We start from the raw sequence: 21,647 nt of genomic DNA on the forward strand, positions 1-21,647 counted from the left end.
ATAAATCCATTGTGTTTTTGCAATAATTTAAGATGAAAATTAGGTAGTGTAAATGTACTAACTCAGTGATAAGAGTTTAGTTACAATTGTAAAATATATTTTAGTGCATTAATAGAATTTTACATCATCTCCAATTTATAAAAAGTCAACCAATAGAAGAACGGTTAAGAGATACCCAAATTGCAGTTGTTAGCATAATTTAGTTATATTAAATTTTCAGGCAATTTTTAGACAAGTTAACTTAATTTATTTATAAATAACGAAACAATATAAAAAATAAATACTACAAAACATTGTCATCAAGCAAGAGACTATCATTATTATTATTATCTAAAATAAAAGTATAATGTATTTCAAAATGAGATCCTAATATATTTTCCCCCAAAATTTAAAGCAGAATTTCGAATAAAGCAACAAACCGGAGCATAAAACATGATATTACACTCACTAAAACATTTTTTTTTTAACTGAAAGGTGGACAGCAGCCACCACTAAAACATAAAACATAAGTAAAAGTTTCATTTGATTCTTGAGCTTTAAGCTCTGTCTGTCCCAGCTTGTAAAGAGTGCAATATGCAGAAAATCCAGAAAGAATTCCCTCCATCAACATGCAACAATGCCTACAACACATCAATCCTGTAAATAACCCCATGACCGAATTAGAAAAAATGGTGAACCATGCATACATATAATTAAACAGAACCAGGTAATGGAACACTAATCAAATTCAAAGAAAATGAGGATATCAGCAACAAGAGATAGAAAGTTTGGCGATACATTTTGAAATTCTAAATATAACAGAAAAATGAAAAACAGGTTGATAGGTGTGATGAACAAGCCATTTATAAAAGAGGGTAAAAGGAGAAAAAAAGAGATAAGATAACTTTACATTTGAATTGATTACAACTATTCAACATAAGGGTTACATTTCTTTTTCTTTTACTTCCTATTCTTCATTTCATCTCTTGTTATGATTATCAATAACTAAGCCTCGTGCATTATCTTTTCCTTAACAAATGACTTGAACAGAGAGGGTCCCAAGACTAATAATGGTTTGACAGCAAATTTTGTTAAAATCATTAAAAAAAACATTAGGTCAAACCAGAAGGAATTGTAATAATAACATCGGAACAAAATCAAACGTTTCAAACTCTTAAAATAAGTTCTACAGTTGTAACAGATCCATATGTTTTCTGCAACTGCAAGAAAATCTCGCGATTATAAAATAATTTTGTAAATATAAAATACTGAAAAAATGTTTAAACCCCATTCAGGGTGGTTTTCTATTTTATATTTTGAAATTTTCAAAAATCAATTTTAATTTCGAATATAAAAATTTTCAAGTTGTGAAATTTTTTAAAAAACAATAACCGGTTTTAAAAATAAAATTTTATAATAAATATATCTTAATCTAATTATTTAGTAGTTTGAAAATAGTGAGAGTCTGCATACGCATATCAGAGTGGGGATCACTGGTGGTTGGAGGGCGGTGGTGGTGATTAGTAATGGTTGAAACGGATGGAGTTGTCATTGGGGGTGGTCCGGCAATGGTGAAAGTGATGGTCACATTTCGAGATCAGATGTGGATTAAATAGTGATTGATTGTGGTTGGAATGTGGGTCGACCAGGTTAGAGTGGTGGTGGGCGGTGGTCGGAGCGATGATCATAATTATAGTTTGTGGATGCTTGATTGGAGATCATAGGTAGATAAAATGGTGATAAGAGGTCGTCACAGAGGTGGTTGGCAGTGATTAGAGTGGTGGTTGAAGATGGTCGAATAGGTGCCTAGTGGTGGTCAAAATGATGGTTCAAGTATTGGTCGTAGACCAAGTAGAGGCCGTAGACTATCAGCAGTGATGTCTTCGCGTTAAAGAAAAAAAACAGAAATTATAAAACTTATTTTTAGTTGAAAAACTGTTTTGAATTTAAGTAAAAAACTAATTCAACCTCATTTTAGACGGACGGGTTTAGATTTTGAAATTAACTTTCAAAACCAAAGAGTTACAACCATCAACAAAGGATTAAGATCCTCTAAATTGATGAACTGAATATAGTATATGGAGAGGAGCAATAGTCATTGTTTAAAAAATCAACTGGTGAAATTTCAATAACTTCATAGTATTTTTTTTTATACACGTGCATGCTTAGGGAATGATGACAAACTTAAATGTATGCAAGAGACTCATAACAATAATAATAGTAATAACCCAAAAGCTAGTAAGCAGACCAATGCAGAGTTGTATAAGTGGCAAAAAAATTGATGCAACGAGAATGAATTAAATACAAATTAATCACAAAAACATTTAGATGGGTGCCAGAAGACTTACAAAAGTGCCATCCTGAATGCTTAGTCCTCCATGGGAACTTCTCCATCTTGCCCATTATCACCGACATTGATGTCGTCATCATCCTTCTTCAATTTACCACAGACATTACATTCCATTACATTAGATAATGCATCACCCTTAGGTGGTAGAGGAGCTAAAGTTCCCCCGCAATTTGTTCTATCACACATGTATTTCAAAAAGAAATAAGCATGTGGGAAATCGTTATTGTCGGTATCTGATGGTTCCATATTTTCATATTGCTCGTCCTCCTCCTCATCATCCATAACCATAATCTCTTGTTTATCCTCCTCTGCATTTTCTTCAACACTCTCATTATCTGACCAATTCGATTCGACATTACATCGATCACAATTACACGCAAAACCATAGTCTTCCAACAACCTTTTCTGCCTACTAGAATAGTTTTCATTAACAGGGAAATAACTCAAACAAATCTCTCTACCTTGAGGAACATCATGAATCATCCTAATAACAAAATCTGTATTATTAAGACCATCGGCATGATAAGGTGGATTCACGTCAACATAATCAAATCTACAGGCATTGGGAAGACAATCATGGTTGAAAAAAGACGCATAAGGGTAAATACCATAAGCTCTAACAGACCTATGTCCATCATTCTCAGAGAAAGGATGCATTATACCAAAAGCATTGAGCTTATCCTTAGCAAGAAGTGAAGAAGTGAGTTGCAAAGAAAACAACTCATTATGCGGGTGCGAAAACAGCGATGAAATAATCGGGTGTAAGAACTGAGCTGCACCATCATTATCAAAAGAACCCTGAAGAGACAACAAAATCTGAAAATTTGTCGGGTTGTTAACAGCAAGATTGTAAGCAGCAATGAGAAACCGAGCTTGGAGTTGGCATTCGACGGTTTGTTGAAGGAGAAGCGAATTGGAGTGTAATTTAGATAATGACTGACAAACAAAGGTAGAATGAGAGGAATTGAGAGCTTTTGAGAGACAAGTCGAATCGCAAAAACGATATCGGTGACAAGAAGGGCATGAAACAAGTGAAGATGAGGAACAAGATTTGAAACAATGATCACAAAAAGAAGAAGAGTGTTGTTGAGAGAAGGGGTAAGTAGGGTAGAGAAGGATTGGAGAATCTGTGAGGATGACTTGTCCAGCTTTGAGAGGCTGAGATGCAACTATTCCTCTTCCTCTTCCTTGAATTTCTTCTAACTTCAAAACAGAACTTGGAACAGCCATTTTTTTTTCAATAGATGATTCTCAAAATCAAGTGCAATTTTATCAATTTCTACTGAATCAATGTAAATACTGGTAATGGGATGAAAATGATGATTGAATAAATTAGGGTTTCAGATTGAATACACACAATACAGCATACCAACTACACCATTTTCTAAGTAGTGAAAGGGGAATGAAAATCCACAACAGAAATAAAGAAGGAAAACCTGGCCGGTTTTGTCGCTGTTTAAGGTGGCCGGTGAGAAACTTCGGCTGCGAGCTCCGGCAAGTTAGTTGAGTTCAATGCGGCTCAAGACAACGAGGGTAAAGGTGCCGAAGGTGCTGAATTTTTGAGTTCTAGGGTTTTACATTCCTATTGACAAGCGTTTTAGGGTTTAACATAAATTAAAATAATAATGTTATGTATTGTCTGTTTTTATTTTAAGAAAATTTGGGGGTAAAACTATTAATTTGTTATTTTTAATTAAAAAAATGTGTATGATTATCATGTTGTCTAAGATATAAATATTTTAACTTAATTTGATTTTATATATTATTTTTAATGAAACGAATTAATATTTAATTTGATTTTATATATTGTTTTTAATGAAAATAATTAATATTTTATGATTTGATTACTATAAAATCGTGTTTCACTGGAAGTCCATATTCATGTGTTAAAGTTGGAAATTTGTTTAGATGTGCATATGTATGAAAAGGTCATGAGTTTAGTGGATGTTGTTGGTCTGATGTCGTTGGTGTTATGTTTGCTCTTCATGCTAGACAATTTTTTGTTATATGTTTTCATTGAGTGGTGATACAAGGAGACCTTTTCATTTCATCTTCAATTTGGGAAGATGACAATCATCATGCACAATATGTCTGAGCTATTCCATATCTTCTTATTAATAACTTTAGCTTATCTTCTATTTTAGTATTGATAATTACACATGGATGCGGCAACAAAAATATAGAAATAAGATGAAGATGAAGTGGGATACACGACGAAAATAACATAAACAAAATAAAATAAAGAGATAAGATAGAAAAAGTGCACTAGAAATTTATACATGTTCCACATAGCCACTTGATCTACTCATATCCCTAAGAGTTTTCTCTTAAGTGTCCCACTAAAACACACTTGAACATTTTACAAATTTTGCCCGCGAACCTTCAACAATAATAGATAGAGCATACACTAGTTAGCTTAAAAACCAACAAACAGAGCCTTTACACGAGCTTAGCTTGAGAACCTTTAAATAGAGCTTTAATATAGGTCAAGCTCAAGAATCTACAAACAAAAAAATTTAACCATATAAATCGGTTCTGAAAAATTGAGTTAGATCCAACTTGAAATTTCATATACTATCAGTGCATATTCAAAATTTATTGAGTCACATGCTATATGATTTTGCTATCAAACCACTCAAGTCACGATCCAAATGTTTAGTTGAATCTAAATTCTAAGAGATGGAGAAAAGGAAATTTTTCATTTCATAGTTGAAAACATTTATACTTTCATAAATACATCACCCATCAACCAAACCCTTAACATTTTAAAACTAGCACAATTCAATCTATAGTTCTCACCATGCATGTCATTAGCGCCATGGAATTTTATAGAAATAGAACACTCATCTCCTTATTGGACAAAGAAAAGAGGGATACTTTTTCCATCCTTAGTTGTCATCTCACACCACCATGAAAAGTCTAGAATGTCCCTAGTGTTCGGAGATGTATCTCCAGACGCATCTATTTTTACCATTTCTCATACCAAATTAAAGAGGCACCCCTTTTACGTTAAAATTTAATCCGGAGATCCATCTTCGTATGTGTAAAAAGTGTGTCCGAAGATGAAACTTCGTAAACACCATTCACTCAAACAATTGTGGGTGGTCCGAAAATGCATCTCCAGACAATTTTGATACATATCCCGTGCCAGAACCCTTCCCTCTTCCCCCTTCTTAATTTTCTCAAAAGTTCTCAAAAAATATCATTTAATCTCTACAATAATTTTACCTCCGCATTCATTCAATCAAGCTTATATCAATGAAACACTTTTCAGCATATCATAACATCCAAGATTCTCCTTCTCATCAATCAATATGATTTGGTAAATTTTTTGACTTTTTGTTTCTTTTTATGTTTTGATTTGTAACTATTTTATTAAGCTGCATTAGTTATTTTAGGTACATCAGGTAGTAGTGTAAATGAAATAAGTTGGCTAGAAGAACATGCATTTCGATTGAACTTTTTTGGGATCGGTAGGGCAGAAAATGAGTTTCTCCCATGGGACCAAAATCACAACTTTGACTGGAGATGCATTACCGAATTTGCTCTGCACTGTTTTCAAAGATACATCTCCAGATTGTACTCAGGAAAAAAATTGGGTGATTTTGTGGAATTTTTGAATTTCTTTGGACCTTTGTTTATATATGTCTTTGTTTCTAACGTAGGTGCAATGACTAATAACAACGCATGAAGGATTAGGCTCCGGCGTGTGTTTCAAAATGCGTCGATACGATGAGAGAGAGCCGCAGTGGTGGGGACCACGAGGCCACGAGTTATTGATAACTTGTTTGATGGTGCACCTACCTCATAGCCCCGACCGTGTGGTTCTCATTGCTGATTATCTCAAGCATCGCATGCATATGATGCAGCAGAACCTGTGTTTCTAAAGCCCATGTTGACCCTGAAGCCTAAGAGGAAGGCGCAACCGATCCATATGCCCCTTTAGAAAGTTATCCAAGAGGGCCATTTGACACCTCATTACTTTATAATTACGCATATCATGCTGCTAGGCATGTTTGGTATGGAGAGGTATATTTCTTTTCTTTTGCAATACATATGTTGTCAACTAATTAAATTCATACTAATGGTTATATTTTCTTTTTACAGGAGCGTGGTTGTTTGAAAGTGATTAACCACGGTAGGAAGATTTTGGAGCTGGCACTGTAAGACCCCATTTTTATTAGATTATTTATAATTAATTTATTTATAATTTATTTATTTATGCCTTTTGAATGATTTATTTGCTTGTTGTGTGGTTGTGGGGGTAAGTATCCTTGAGGTGGAGGTGTAGGGAGAGAGAGTAAGATGTTGGTATGGTTGTTAGAATTATTTAGAATTTTAATTAATTATAAATAATGATAATTTAGTTGGATTATGTGAATGATATAGATTATAGAAATTGATTATTAAATTAATTAAAAAGAAATATGAGATAGTAGAGAAATAAGGGGTAAAGTGGGAATTGTGAAAAATAATGAGGGCGAAGTAGAGAGTTAGGGGAGTAAGTAAGGGTAGAATAGGGAAAGCCTAATTAGGGAGTTGGTTATTATAAATAGAGAAGTTGAGAAAAAGTGAGGGTTTTTTATTAGTACGTAAAGCTTGGTTGGAGAGGCTAGAAGAACAAAGGCTAAGAGAGAATAATCATTCAATCAAAAGCTTAAGGTTCAATTGGTTGAAATTGAGGTAAGGGGGAGATTATTCATCTATGGGTGCTATATCATGAAAGGGTAAGGAGGTGTCCCTTGGCCTCCATTAGGGCTTATGTGTTTTTTATTTGTGATGAATTGATGAATATGAATGATGATGGAATTGTTGTTATGAGGGTTAAATTTCGTGTGTCCATGTATGAATGAAATTCTATTTCGGTGTGTTCATGTATTTTCCACAACTGATGATGTTTGCAGTTTAGGGAGTTGTGAGAGTAAAGAAACATGAATATGATTGATAAATTGTTTAATTCGATGTTAATTGATGACTATGTGATGAGATTATAGTGGTAAGTTGGCTTGACGTGTTAGAAACTCAAAAATAATTTATTTTGGTGTTAAGGAGTGTTTGAGTGAGGTTTTAAATTAAGTGACTTTGTAGTGTTTTGAAATTGTATTGTTTACCACTACAATTGAAAGTTGATGCTTTGGGGTTAATAGATTTTTGAGAAAATTAAGAACAATATGGGTTCAATTGTTGTTTACATCATTAGATAATTGTAGTACGTCAAATTTTGAGATCGGAGGTTTTTACAGAATCAAAATTGGAGGTCCAGAAGACCTCAAACAGTGAAAAACACAGAAAATTCTACATTTAGTCAGTCGCTGCCGCGCATAGCGCGGAAGTTGATGTTTGTGTTTTTCGGTCGAAAATTGTTTTGGCCATAACTTTTGATTTGTAAGTCCAAATGTCTCCCTGTTAAAAAGCCAGTGCAATTTACCATCAAATGGAGTTAGTTTCAGGGGCTGAATGTGTCATGATAACATGAATAATTGATGAGAATTATGCGTATATTGTTGATCTTATTCTATGATGATGTTACAGTGTTGAAAATGTTCATTATAATTGGTTAACAATGTAAATGTTGAATATTGATGATGTTGTTATAAATGAGTGAGTATATGTTGATGTGATTATGAGATGATTTGTTATACATATAATGATAACGTGTTTGAGTTGAGATATGTAGTTTCGTTGTGGAAACCACCTTGTAGTTATTGTATAGGAATTGTATGGTTCGATGTCATATTGTTAATTGTTGTTGAATTGTTTTGATGATGCATTAGTTCATTCATGCATCATATATTTTTGTTGTTCTTGAAAAACAAGTAGGTTAGGAGTCTCGGTGAAGGAACTTGTGACTTTTCCGAGCTTGTGTGGGGCTCATGGATTCAGTAGATGGAACCTTTGTTGAGTCGGTACCACATGCATATGAGTCATTGATGCATTGTGAGTTTGCATTGTATTAATAAATGCATATGACTATGTTAGTGGGTGAAAACCTGTGTGTATTAAACTACTCTGATTGTTTATGCATAGTTAATTATTGAATATATTTTCATCCCCTGTTTGTGTTGTTGCGTCTGTGCTCCTCTGGAGTACAAACAATCAGGTACCTGAGTATGAGCTTGAGGTTGAGGACGGTGTTGTGTCTTTTTAGTTGCTTGTCGATCGAGTCTTTTAGTGTAGTCACTCTGATGTATAACACTATAGGAACGAGTTGTTATTTATTTATGTTAAGTTGCATATCTTTCCTTTATTTTTGGAGATGAACCATATTTAATTTTGAGTTTGTTGTTAAAGCTTTTAATTCCATAATACTTTATAAAACTTTTGTTACGTATTGAATGATTTAATTATAAATAAATGCTTTAGTTTGGATGATGGTTTTTGTTTGAGTAACATTCTACTTGGAGAATATATGTATTATTCTTGTTTTGTTTGAGTTATTTATTGAGTCGGGAAGTAGGGTGTTATAGGCATAGTCCATTACTATTTTGTGCGTTGATGTTATCCGCTATTTCAGTCTTGCCGGTTTATGTTCTGATATGTACATGACCGTAAACCACGACATGCAGGGAAATTTTGCAGAGAGGTAGTACTCAAAGACCTCATATTTCCACCTACCTATAGGCGAGATAACCATCACCTTGGATGACGTCTCTTACCACCTGCATCTTCCTATTAGGGGGATATTACTGCACCATTAGAGTATTGGTCGAGAGGAAGGCGCCGACTTAATGGTCACTCAATTAGGGACTGACCCAGGTGAAGCTGCACATGACAGACCCAAGTGAACCTGCACATGAGACACATGACATTATAGGTACTGATGCTTAGGTTTTAGGTAAAGCTTTATAAAAACCATTTGCAGTGGGCCTTGGATGTCGTTAGGGGTTACTCTGAGCACGGACTCGTGGGGCAGCAACCCAGGGCACCTTAATTTTAGGGGCACCAAATTTTTTTTGATATATATATATATATATATATATATATATATATATATATATATATATATATATATATATATATATATATATATATATATATATATATATATATATATATATATATATATATATATATATAAAGAGAATTATAGGGGCACTACAAAGTCAAAATTAATAAATAAATGTAATTTTCCTTAAATAAAATATAGAGTAGAATAAAATCAATTAATATATCTATAATTAAATCATTGTCGCAACACTCGTTGGGAAAGTCATGTAAATAGTGTATATGCAATTAAATGTCAAACTTCAGATGTAAGAGAAGCATTACTTCAACTAGCTGAACAAGATAATGTTCCTAAAATTAAGAGTGAAGCCGAATCTTTAGCTACTCATGAAATTGGAAACTTAGAATTTTTAGCAGCTATGATTATTTGGTTTGAATTATTAACTGTTGTTAATGAAATTAGCAAAAGTTTGCAAAAAAAAAAAAGACATTGGTATTGATGTGGCTATAGAACTAGTAAAAGGTTTGATCAAATATTTGAAAAAATATAGAGAATTTGGATTTGTAAATGCTAAAGCTAGTGCTGAACTGATCGGGAATGAAATAGAGATTGAATGCGTGTTTATTCAAAAACGTCAAATTCATTTAAAAAACACTATGATGAAAATTCATCTCAACCCACACAATTGAATCTTGAGTCTGCTGAAGAGTCTTTTCAAAATCATTATTTCTTATATATTATAGATCAAACAATTGGCTCACTTGATAGAAGATTTGAGCAGTATAGCACATATGAAAATATTTTTGGATTCTTGTTTAGTATTGAAAGGCTTAGATCATTATTTGAAAGGGACTTAGAAGCATGTTCTAAACATCTTGAAACTTGTTTAAAACACGACGGTTCTCTTGATCTTGATGGTGAAATTTTGTTTGAAGAATTGAAAGTTATTATAGAAGTTTTAACAGTTGAATCAAAATCAAACTATATGATATTGAGTTCTTTAAAGACTTTTAACTGTTTTCCTAATGCATGCATAGTTTATAGAATACTATTCATATCAGTGTTGCATATGTTGAAATAATTTTTTCTAAATTAAAATTATTAAAATTTTATTTGAGATCTATTATGTCACAAGATGAATTAAATAATCTTGCGTTGATTTCAATTGAAAATAATATTTTGAAGAACCTTGATTATGAAACAATTATTAATGATTTTGCAGCAAAAATGTTAAGAAGATGATATTTAAATAATTTTAAAGGTTTGGTCAATTTCTTTATAGGAAAAAAGATTAGATCAAGAAGAAGAAGAATAAGTCTCTTTATAGTGGTTTATGTTTTGATGTAGTATAACATTGATTCAAAGATCCGTATTTGTATTCTATTTGCACAATGTCAATTGAAATGTGTTTTTTTATCCAATTATTTCTTTAATCTTTATGTATTTATTATTTAAAAAATTATAGGGGCAACAATTTTTTGATTCGCTCGAGGCACCCAAATTCAAAGAATCGGCCTTGGATGTCGTAGGCGACGATGTGCATGTTTAATATCAGCAACATTGCACATTAAGGTTTTACCTATTGTTCTTGGTTGGCACGTTCATGTTTGTGGACAACAATGCAACCTATGTCGATGTGGTCTACCTTAAGTACTTCATCGAACTGAATGCGGTTCACGAGTATAATTGGGGGCCGCCTGTTTGGTCTACCTGTACTCGAACCTGGGCGAGATTTTTCTTTGGAAGACGAAGCATATGACAAGGAGATGCACGTTGCTTACAGTAATTTCTTGTTACTAATATTTTCATAATTCATTTCTTACACTTGTTATTAATATTTTATTTGAATCATTTTTAAGGATGGATCATCTCCCACTTCCCTCGCATCACTGGGTGGGAAGCTGCGCTACACTACGATGATGACTAACCACGTGCAGCCGCATTTGTTTTGTACAGGGGAATGGTGTTTTCGAGCCATTTAGAGTATCTCTTGACCGTATGGTACCATATGACGTTAGGTTTTGCCCATACGAGGGTCACCGCCAGACACATCTTTTTGACGTCATGTACTTATACTTGCAAATCATTCTGAGACCTCCCTATGAGGTTGCTCCACCCGACGCCCGCCGCAAATAACTTGGTGCTATACTTAATGTATGACTTTTTAATTTCATTCAACTACATTTTACATTGATTTTATTTTGATTTTACTATAATATAAGTTGGCCGCAAACATTACAATGTTGGGACAATGGTGGTGCTCTGAAATGATTTAGAGTGTTTTCGGAGATTCATCTCCGAAATAAATCACCCTTTGAACACCTTTTAAAGTCTTTAAAAAACATTTCGAAGATGTATCTTCGAACACACCCAAATAACATAGAGAAATGCATTTTCAAACTATATTAATTTAAAATGAGTTGAACCTCATAATAGCATAGATTCATGGGATTTTTGTGCGTCAAAGAGATCATCTCCGAACACATGAAGGGCAATTTTGATTTTTTAATGGTGTAATATATCCATATAACCGTGAAAAGAGTAATTTCCCACCAGAAGAACCAAAATCCCCCAACATTCACTTTTGTTTCCAAATCCAAATTCACAGAGAAATAAATGAGCAAGACATTCACTTTAGTCCGCCAAAACCTTCTATTTTTCCACAATCACCACGGACACTTTCTCATTTTCCATCTCCTTCCCCTTCATTGCTTTACCATTGCATCGCCTCTCTCCACCACCACGAAGGAAACATTTACTCTATCGCAGCTTCCAAAGGTTTCATCTTTATGGGATCCAACAGTAGTCGAATACGTGTTTGGAAGCAATCGGATTGCATGGACAAAGCCTACCTCAAATCGAACTCCGGGGAGGTTCGCGCCAATTTAGCTTATAACAACATGGTTTTCACCTCACACAAAGATCACTAAATCAGAATATGGAACTTCAGTGATTCGGAGAATTTCAAACAAAACTAAAAAACAACTCTCTTCTAAACTTCTACCGAAGGAAAAACAACAACACGAACAATTACAAACACAAAGAAACCATTTCTTGCATGGCTTATTACCATTCTGAAGGGTTATTATACACTGGCTCTCATGACAGATCAGTGAAAGCTTGGAGAATCTCTGATGGAAAATGTATTGCCTCATTTCTAGCACATGAAGATCATGTAAAAGTGCTGTATTGGGGAACCAAGACGATGATTGTGTTTTCACATGTTCTTCTGAGTTCTGATGGCTCAGTGAAAATATGGAGAAGGGCATACACAGAAAACACACACACATTAACAATGACACTAAAGTTTCAACCTTCACCAGTGAACACACTTGCATTGAGTTCATCATTCAACCGTTGTTTTCTGTATTCAGGAATTACAGATGGAATGATAAATTTCTGGAAGAAGGAAAGATTAGGTTCAACCATGGAGGGTTTCTGCAGGGTCATGGATTCGCGGTACTTTGTGCTGTGACAGTAGGGAACATCATGGTGTTTAATGTTTGAGTCATACACAACTAGCTATATTGTATAAATTAGAATCAATAAATACAAATATTCACTATTGCCTTAATCATTTACGTTTTTTATTTCATATTTTAATTATTTGTAACAATACTTAATTAGGACTAACTGAACCATATGCAGTTAATTAACTTCCTGTGTGCTTGATCATCATGTCTTTGAATGAACTTATAAGCTGAATTTATTCGGATGAGCCTTTCAATGCCAGCGGTTCAGTTGATCTTCAACTATAGTTATGTACAACATGGTAAGATCCAAAAACCCGTACAACTCATTTTCCCAAACTCCATTCCCAATTAGTATATATTTATCATACAGAGCAATATCCACAATGAATGAGGGAAATATCAGATCATGCTTCCACTCCTATCAGCAATAAGTGTTTGAAAAATCTTAAGAAATCTTCTTCTGCTTGTACATTTTGGCGGCAATTATGTACAGCAACATATTTAATAAGCTAAGTCCAGATAAAAGCAGAAAAAGTAATCAAGATGTCCATTATTCAAGTTATCTGGAATCCATCCAAGCCTTCCACCTTGAGTAGTGAAGTAAGTTACTATAGTAAGCATGAAAGAGCTCAAGTAATTCCCCAATGAATAACTCAGAAGTGGCAGTGCGCTACATAAACTCCGCATAACATCTGGTGATTCGTCATAGAAGAACTCAATCTGCCCAATGAATGTGAATACCTCTGATGCGCCAAATAAGACATATTGAGGTATTTGCCATAATACACTAAGGGGTACGGCAACAGGTTTATCGACAAGGTCAAGCTTTCTTGCAAGTTGCAGACGTTTAATCTCCACAGCAGTAGCTGCTAACATACACAGCCCTGAAATAAAATGGCCAATTCCTATTCTTTGAAACACGGAAAGGCACGTTTTCTTGCCTGTAATTTTCCTTGCAATGGGAACAAGTATCCTGTCATAGAGAGGGACCCACAAAATAACACTTGCCACATCAAAGGTTGAGAGGGAAGCTGGGGATAATTTGAAAGAACTAATATTTGTATCCATCATAGTTCCTTGCTCCACAAACAATGTTGACATCTGGGCATAGACAGCAGAAAATATTATGCCAGTAGCCCAAATTGGAAGCATGCGAATCAAGATTGTCAATTCTTCCACATGTGTCACAGTGCAAAGCCTCCATGGATTAGAACATTCACCACTTCTATTCTCTGAATCAGACACGATAGCTGCTTTATCAAAATACCTTTATTTAAACACCAAAAAAAAAAGGAGTTTTATCAAACACAAGGCAGCTACGTGCAAGAAACAATATAAAAAACCTTGTATAATCATTTCTAACAATATAGAATGGGAATCAATTATTTGCAAATATGAGTCATTAGAGAAAAATATTAGTTTACTCACACTTTTCTCTAATCATGACTTAAAATAAAGTCATATAAAAATATGTGATACACAGTTGGTGTTCAATCATTGGCATTAAAATATATGCGTACAGACAAAGTGAAGCGAAAAACACTTTGTAGATCTCAAAATCAATACAATTCATACATAAATTATGTCAGAAAACAAAGGTCAAGTAAAAACATTACCTTAGATCATCATGATGCATCAGTTTGGGACTTCCTTCAACTCCTGGTTTCTTGTCAGGCATCTCATACAGGAGACTACTATCCTCCGGCACAGCCAAATTCCGCTTTCGGACAGATGCTAACACAACCTGGCACATACTTGTAAGAGGACTACCCTTTGGTTTTTGAAACCTGTATAGAGAGGTACCTGAAAAGAAACTTCCAACTGATAACCCCATAAATAAAGCAGGAATGCCAAATCCAAGACCCCATCCTGCATTATCTTGAATCCACACAATGAAGGTGGATGATCCAACTGCACCTAAGTCGATTGAAAAGTAATACCAGTTGAAAAAGGAAGCCTTCCTGGCCCTTTCCTTGGAATCAGTATCATCAAACTGATCTGCCCCAAAAGATGACACACATGCCTTTACACCACCAGTCTCAAGTGAAATTACATAGAGACCAAAGTAGAACAGATAATATTGCAAAGGACTAGCTGGAGGACATACCGAACCCAAACACTCAGCTGGCTTCAAAGATGGAACAGATGCAGAAATAGTCAAGATAGACATCCCCTGCAAGATACATCCATATCATTATCACATAATAAAATGCCTAGAGACAATCATTGACAAGGAGAAGATATCTATTTTAAGTGCATTACAACGAAATAAATCATAGAGAAAACAGCAATTGTCCAGTATCTTCCCCAGTAACCATCTGCCAGAACAGCTCCAATGAGAGGTGTAAGATAACAGGTTCCTTGCCAGATGCCGACATTTCTCGCAGCAGAGGCGTTTCCTTCGTGTAGTTTGGTGGTAAGATAGGTAACAAGGTTTGTTGCAATGCCATGGAAAGCCAAGCGTTCACAACATTCATTGCCTATCATTTACATACATAAATATAATAGTAATGAAAACGGATTATCTAAAACATCAAACCTTAAGGTGATGTAAAAAAAAAGGCATACCTAGAATAAAAGGACAAGCTCTCCAATTGCCAGTATTGGGCTTAATAGAAGGCTTCCCTCTAAAGTCAACTGAACCATCTCCTGTGTATTGTTTGCTCATTTCATCCTTTAAAAATAAAATAAACAATGATATCTCAACGCAAAATACCATTTTTTTTAGTACTCGAATTCCCTGACATGTTGCTACAACCAACGGATCTCGGCCATTTGATGAAATCTGCTGAGTCGTATTTGAACTTCACCAAATCGGTTAGAATAAAAATACGATCTCGGCCATTGGATGAATTCAGTTATTCGAAGACTTAAAATTGATTTTGGTACGTTTGGATGTTACTAAAATTGATTTTGCCTCTAGAAATGTCAGTAGTTTTTGCCTCTATTAGTGATTTTTACACTCAAATTTTTTGTTCAACTCAGTTTCCCATGAATTAACCTAAACATAAATCATTTCATCTAAGCATAGAAGTTGAGTAACAGTAATATTTTGGCCAGACTTCAATTATGAGTGAGTGATATGATTGACATAAACTAACACAGTTCAAAATAACTAAATAAAGATATTTGCATGTGTAATTCATTAACAATATCAAAATTCATAATTGTTCTTATAAGACTGATAAGTTGTATCTTTAAGGATAAAGTATCAAATTTAATAAAAACAACTCCCTCATCAGAAAGAGATGGAAAAAAGAAAAGTGTGAATTAGGAAGAATAAGAGAACCTGAAGAAGGCCTTGTTCCAGTTCTGGAACGTAGTCGCTAATAGTAGAACCCATGCTGATTGTTGAGAGAGAGAGTTTAGGAAGCAATTTGTTGAGAATAAAGAAACTTCATTTTCACTTATTTTGGGATATGTATAAAGGATTATAGTATGATCGCTGACACAATGAAATTTGTTCTAACAAATATAAAAGCTCTTCCATTCCGTCTTATTATATTATTTTTAGTGCAAATTGAGTAGAAAGATACAACTACCATTTCACTTAAATACTTTTGAGTGATTTCATCTTATTATATGTTATTTACTTATCGCTTCCACGTACTGTATATACTAAAAAGATATAAATTATTTTATAAAATATTCCGGTTCAGTTTCAGGTAACGCCGCCTCGTTGAAGATCAACACCACTGATTAAGGTCCTCACCATCAATATACATATATTCCGGTTCTAGAACGAAACAATGGCACCGTCGGTGGAAATTGATTCCGGAGTCCCACGAAATTCCACGAGTAGATCATCTTCGATCCAAAGTTTAATATATATCGAAATCAAGTCCTTGATGTAGTGTAGTTTCGTGGTGAGATAAGTGACAAGATTTGTAGCAATCCCATAATATGCCAAACGTTCACAAAAGAAAGTATTTGTACTAGACTATAGATACCTTATATTTCAAACAGAAAAATAACAAAAATAAAGAAAACCTTGTTATTTCTCATGAGAACAACACATAGAATAAATAATCACCAAGAACAAAGGGGCATGATTTCCATGTCCCGATTTCCCTCTTGATGTCAAGCTCTCCCTTTATGTTTACTGACCCATCTCTTGTGTGAATACTGTCTTCTTCAGACTGCAAAAAGTAAAAATAAATAACAGCATAAATGATAATACTACATCTTACTTACTACTTGTGCAGATGATAGGCTAAGTAGAAACCTGCAATAGACTATCTTCGAGAAGTAATCGGGTAGGTTCCTCTAAATGTTCCATTCTTATTCTCTACTGTCACAAAATTTATGTGGCCAATTTTATGTCAGTCGACAAGAGCCACTCGTCTGAAATCTCTTTTCAAATCATAATGCTTATGAAGAATGGTAGATAAAAAGTTGATGCAAACCATTCTGAAGTTTTCCTTTTTGTTAGTTTGAAAAGGAGTTGAGATTGGTTTTCACTTCACATTACATGGCTCAAGTAATCATATACATATTCTAGGGTAAAAACAATACTGTAAAGACCAAAAACAATGAGTCATACACAACTAGCTATATTTTATAAATTAGAATCGTTAAATACAAATATTCACTATTACCTTAATCTTTTATGTATGCTTTTGTTTTATATTTTAATTATTTGTAACAAGACTTAATTAGGACAAATTCACTCGAGTCTGCATAATTTTATGAATCTTTCGAGTTCAAAATAACAGAATTTTCAAGCTTCCTTTTTCTGAGTTGTGATTCCCCCATTTTTTATTTCCTCCTAAACTGAACCATAAGTTGTTGAATAACTTCCTGTCTTCTTGATCATCATGTCTTTGAAGGATCTTATAAGCTGAATTTATTCAAAAGAGCGTTTTAATGACGGTGATTCTGCTGATCTTCAACTATAGGAGTGTATAACATGGTAAGTTCCAAAAACGCATACTATCCATTTTCCAAACTCCATTACCAATTCGCATAGACATATTTATCATACAGAACAATATCCATAATGAATGACGGAAATATCACATCATTCTTCCACTCCTATGAGCAATAAGTGCTTGAAAAATCTTAAGAAATCTTCTTCTGCTTGTACATTTTGGCGGCAATTACGTACACCAACATATTTAAAAAGCTAAGTCCAGATAAAAGCAGAAAAAAGTAATCAACATGTCCCTTGTTCAAGTTATCGGGAATCCATCCAAGCTTTCCACCTCGTGTAGTGAAATAAGTTACTATAGTAAGCATGAAAGAGCTCAAGTAATTCCCAAATGAATTACTCAGGAGCAGCAGTGCACTACATAAAGTCCGCATAGCATGTGGTGATTCGTCATAGAAGAACTCAAGCAGCCCAATGTATGTGAATACGTCTGATGCGCCACATAAGACATATTGAGGTATTTGCCATAATATACTAAGGGGTATGGCAACGGGTTTATCGACAAGGTCAAGCTTTCTTGCAAGTTGCAAACGTTTAATCTCCACAGCAGTAGCTGCTAACATACACAGCCCAGAAATAAAATAGCCAATTCCTATTCTTTGAAACACGGAAATGCCCCTTTTCTTGCCTGTAAGTTTCCTTGCAATAGGGACAAGTATTCTGTCATAGACAGGGACCCACAGAATAACACTTGCCACATTAAAGGTTGAGAGGGAAGCCGGGGATATTTTGATGGAGCCAATATATGTGTCCATCATAGTTCCTTGCTCCACAAACAATGTTGACAGCTCGGCGTAGACAGCAGAAAATATTATGCCAGTAGACCAAATTGGAAGCATGCGAATCAAGATTTTCAATTCTTCCACCTGTGAAACAGTGCAAAGCCTCCATGGATTAGAACAGTCACCGCTTCCGTTCTCCAAATTAGACACAATAGCTGCTCTATCAAAATACCTTTATTTAAAAACCAAGTAAAAACAAAATAAGAAGATTTATAAGTTATATCCTTCGGTCATTATTAACAATATATTATTAGTAGGAAGCAAAATAAAATTAGAAATTCAAACAAAATTCACATCAGCAAGAATATTATATAAAACTTCAACATATACAAGATACTCCTTTACCTATATCAGAACAATGAATAAAGACAATAACACTAGGGTAAAAACAGAGTTCAAGTAAGAACATCACCTCAGATCATCGTGATGCATCAGTTTGCGACTTCCTTCAACTCCTGATTTCTTGTCAGGCATCTCATATAGGAGACTAATATCCTCCGGCACAACCAAATTCCGATTTCGGACAGATGCTAACACGACCTGGCACATTCTTGTAATAGGGCCTCCCCCTGGTTTTTGAAATCTGTAGAGAGGTGTGCCTAAAAAGAAGCTTCCTATAGCCAATCCCATAAATAGTGCAGGAATGCCAAATCCAAGACCCCATCCAGCATTATCTTGAACCCACACAATGAAGGTGCTTGACACAATGGCGCCTAGGTCGATCGAAAAGAAATACCAGTTGAAAAAGGAAGCCTTCTTGACACTTTCCTCAGAATCAGTTTCATCAAACTGATCTGCCCCAAAAGATGACACACACGCTTTTACACCACCAGTCCCAAGTGCAATTACATAGAGACCAAAGTATAACAGATAATATTGCACAGGACTAGCCGGAGGACATACTGAACCCAAACACTCAGCTGGCTTCAATGATGGAACAGATGCAGAAATAGTCAAGATAGACATCCCCTGCAAGATACAGCCATATCAGTATCACATAATAAAATGCCTAGAGGCAATCATCGACAAGGAGAAGAAATGTATCTTAAGAGTATTACAAGGAAATAAATCATAGAGAAAACAGCAATTGTCCAGTATCGTCCCCAGTAACTATCAGCCAGAACAGCTCCAATGAGAGGTGTAAGATAACAAGTTCCTTGCCAGATGCCGACATTTCTAGCAGCAGAGGCATTTCCTTCGTGTAGTTTGGTGGTAAGATAGGTAACAAGGTTTGTTGCAATGCCAAAGAAAGCCAAACGTTCACAACATTCATTGGCTGTCATTCACATACATAAATATGATACTAACAAAAAATGGATAATCTAAAAACATCAAACTTAAGAGCAACACTAAAAAAAAAGGCATACCTAGAATAAATGGACAAGCTCTCCAATTGCCAGTGCTGTGCTTAATAGAAGGGTTCCCTCTAAAGTCAATGGAACCATCTCCTGTGTATTGTTTGCTCCTTTCATCCTTTAAAAATAAAATAAACAATAAAAATACGATCTCTGCCATTGGATGAAATCGGATGAGTCGTATTTGGTAGGTTTGATGTTACTAAAATTGATTTTGCCTCTATTTGTGGTTTTTACACTCAATTTTTTTGTTCAACTGAGTTTCCCATAAATTAATCTAAGCATAGAAGTTGAGTGACAGTAATATTATGGCAAAGCTTCAATTAACAATTTCAAAATAACAGAAGTTGATTGACTATATTATAGCCCAATCATAGAACTTATAACATAATTTATGAGTGAGAGATATGATTGACATAAACTAACACAGCTTTAGGCTAAAATTAAGGAAATAAAGATAATTGCATGTGTAATTAATTAACAATTTCAAAAAACGGTTGAGTGATTGTTGTTATAAGACTGTTAAGTTGTATCAACACTGAGAGAGTATATATACTGTCATGAAACGGATTAATATTTCTTAATCATATAATAAAATAAACTACTAAAACTAAATTTAATAAAAAGCAACTGCCTCAGAAAGAGATTAAATAAATAAACTAAGCAAACAAGTTACTTAAACACGTTTATCTATATATTAAAAAAAGAAAAGTGTGAGTTAGGAAGAATAAGAGAACCTGAAGAAGGCCTTGTTCCAGTTCTGGAACGTAGTCGCTAATAGTAGAACCCATGCTGATTGTTGAAAGAGAGAGAGAGACGTTTAGGAAGCAATGTGTTGAGATAAAGAATCTTTATTTCAATTATTTTTGGGATAAAATGTCTATAAAAAATTTTAAATATATCTGTCATTACTTTTTTAAATACATTATTCCATGTCTTATATATATATATATATATATATAGAATAGAGTCCATCGGTTAGTAGGAGAGTGGTGTTCTAACTGGAGGTTCTTTAAAAGACTAATATCAATCAAATATTTTGCTAGATAGTGATCACTAGGGTCGGTCTCGACATTTTAGAGGCCCCCGAGTATATACTAAATTTTTTATATTTTAATTTATTATTATAAATAAAATTTAATAATAATATTATTATTATTTAAAATAAAATAAAAAATTATAGAACTAAACATCAATAAAAATTTATCATATTTTAATAATAAATGAATTTATATGATAAATTTTTTAAATATAAATGAAATATAATTTATATATATTATTCAAATCTTATTTTTAAAAAATTGAAAAGGTCCATAAGTTGCATATATGATTCTTTTGTAGTTAAATTAATAATTTCATGTGGTCAACAAACATTTTTCAGCGGTTCATATTTTTAAAAAATTGAAAAGGTCCATAAGTTGCATATATGATTCTTTTGTAGTTAAATTAATAATTTCATGTGGTCAACAAACATTTTTCAGCGGTTCATAAAATAATTGTAGAAAAGTAAGATTTATAAAGAATACTCGTCATTTGTCTCGAATTCAATACTTACAGGTTTCTTGATAATTGCTTTTCGCGTTGAGCTACGACATGTTGTTAAATTTTTAGCAAAACATTTTATTCATTACTTAACATTTATTACAATTTTTTTCTCTTCACCTGATTTTGAGGCCCCCGATTTTTCGAGGCCCTGGGTCGTGGGCCTGATTGCCCTGGCTCAAGGCCGGCCCTGGTCATCACATGAATTTTTCCCTTAAAAGTATGAAATAGTTGAACTCGTCGTTCTCTAGAAAGAAATTCCTTAATGTTTAAAATATTTGCGCCATTAG

General features: G+C 34.0%; 3 protein-coding genes and 1 pseudogene across 4 annotated transcripts; 1 reads left to right on the forward strand and 3 right to left on the reverse strand.

Annotated features, from left to right (window-relative positions):
* Positions 1–292: 292 nt before the first annotated feature.
* Positions 293–3,946, reverse strand: LOC131602986 (histone-lysine N-methyltransferase ASHR2). Of its 2 annotated transcripts, none has more exons than XM_058875222.1 (2): positions 2,328–3,946; positions 293–620 (listed from the first exon to the last, which is right to left on the reverse strand). In XM_058875222.1, the coding sequence occupies exon 1, from the start codon at positions 3,557–3,559 to the stop codon at positions 2,348–2,350; it is 1,212 nt and encodes a 403-aa protein (XP_058731205.1). In that variant the 5' UTR covers positions 3,560–3,946; the 3' UTR covers positions 293–620; positions 2,328–2,347. The 2 variants fall into 2 exon arrangements, with proteins under 2 accessions (XP_058731205.1, XP_058731204.1); XM_058875221.1 differs by having other exon boundaries at positions 293–636; positions 2,328–3,945.
* Positions 3,947–12,333: 8,387 nt separating this feature from the next.
* Positions 12,334–12,750, forward strand: LOC131605668 (protein JINGUBANG-like). The gene has a single exon (XM_058878000.1). It carries the CDS (start codon positions 12,334–12,336, stop codon positions 12,748–12,750), a length of 417 nt encoding a protein of 138 aa, XP_058733983.1.
* A 38-nt stretch (positions 12,751–12,788) lies between these two features.
* On the reverse strand, positions 12,789–17,520 carry LOC131602988 (protein NRT1/ PTR FAMILY 8.3-like; annotated as a pseudogene).
* Positions 17,521–17,665: 145 nt separating this feature from the next.
* Positions 17,666–20,729, reverse strand: LOC131602987 (protein NRT1/ PTR FAMILY 8.3-like). Its single transcript, XM_058875223.1, has 5 exons — positions 20,553–20,729; positions 19,828–19,933; positions 19,519–19,736; positions 18,873–19,429; positions 17,666–18,632 (listed from the first exon to the last, which is right to left on the reverse strand). Exons 1-5 carry the CDS (start codon positions 20,604–20,606, stop codon positions 17,810–17,812), a joined length of 1,758 nt encoding a protein of 585 aa, XP_058731206.1. The 5' UTR covers positions 20,607–20,729; the 3' UTR covers positions 17,666–17,809.
* Between the last annotated feature and the right edge of the window lie 918 nt (positions 20,730–21,647).

The sequence above is a fragment of the Vicia villosa genome, linkage group LG5 (assembly GCF_029867415.1).
Source record: "Vicia villosa cultivar HV-30 ecotype Madison, WI linkage group LG5, Vvil1.0, whole genome shotgun sequence".
Lineage (NCBI taxonomy): Eukaryota > Viridiplantae > Streptophyta > Magnoliopsida > Fabales > Fabaceae > Vicia > Vicia villosa.

What these genes read in the sequence shown, in the direction of transcription:
- LOC131602986 (XM_058875222.1), bottom strand. Translation starts at nt 3,559, where the DNA reads ATGGCTGTTCCAAGTTCTGTTTTGAAGTTAGAAGAAATTCAAGGAAGA.
- LOC131605668 (XM_058878000.1), top strand. Translation starts at nt 12,334, where the DNA reads ATGGCTTATTACCATTCTGAAGGGTTATTATACACTGGCTCTCATGAC.
- LOC131602987 (XM_058875223.1), bottom strand. Translation starts at nt 20,606, where the DNA reads ATGGGTTCTACTATTAGCGACTACGTTCCAGAACTGGAACAAGGCCTT. An exon ending in TGGAACAAGGCCTTCTTCAG is followed by an intron (nt 19,934 to 20,552) that starts GTTCTCTTATTC and finishes TTATTTTTAAAG; the next exon opens with GATGAAAGGAGCAAACAATA. An exon ending in TCTCTATGATTTATTTCCTT is followed by an intron (nt 19,430 to 19,518) that starts GTAATACTCTTA and finishes TGTATCTTGCAG; the next exon opens with GGGATGTCTATCTTGACTAT.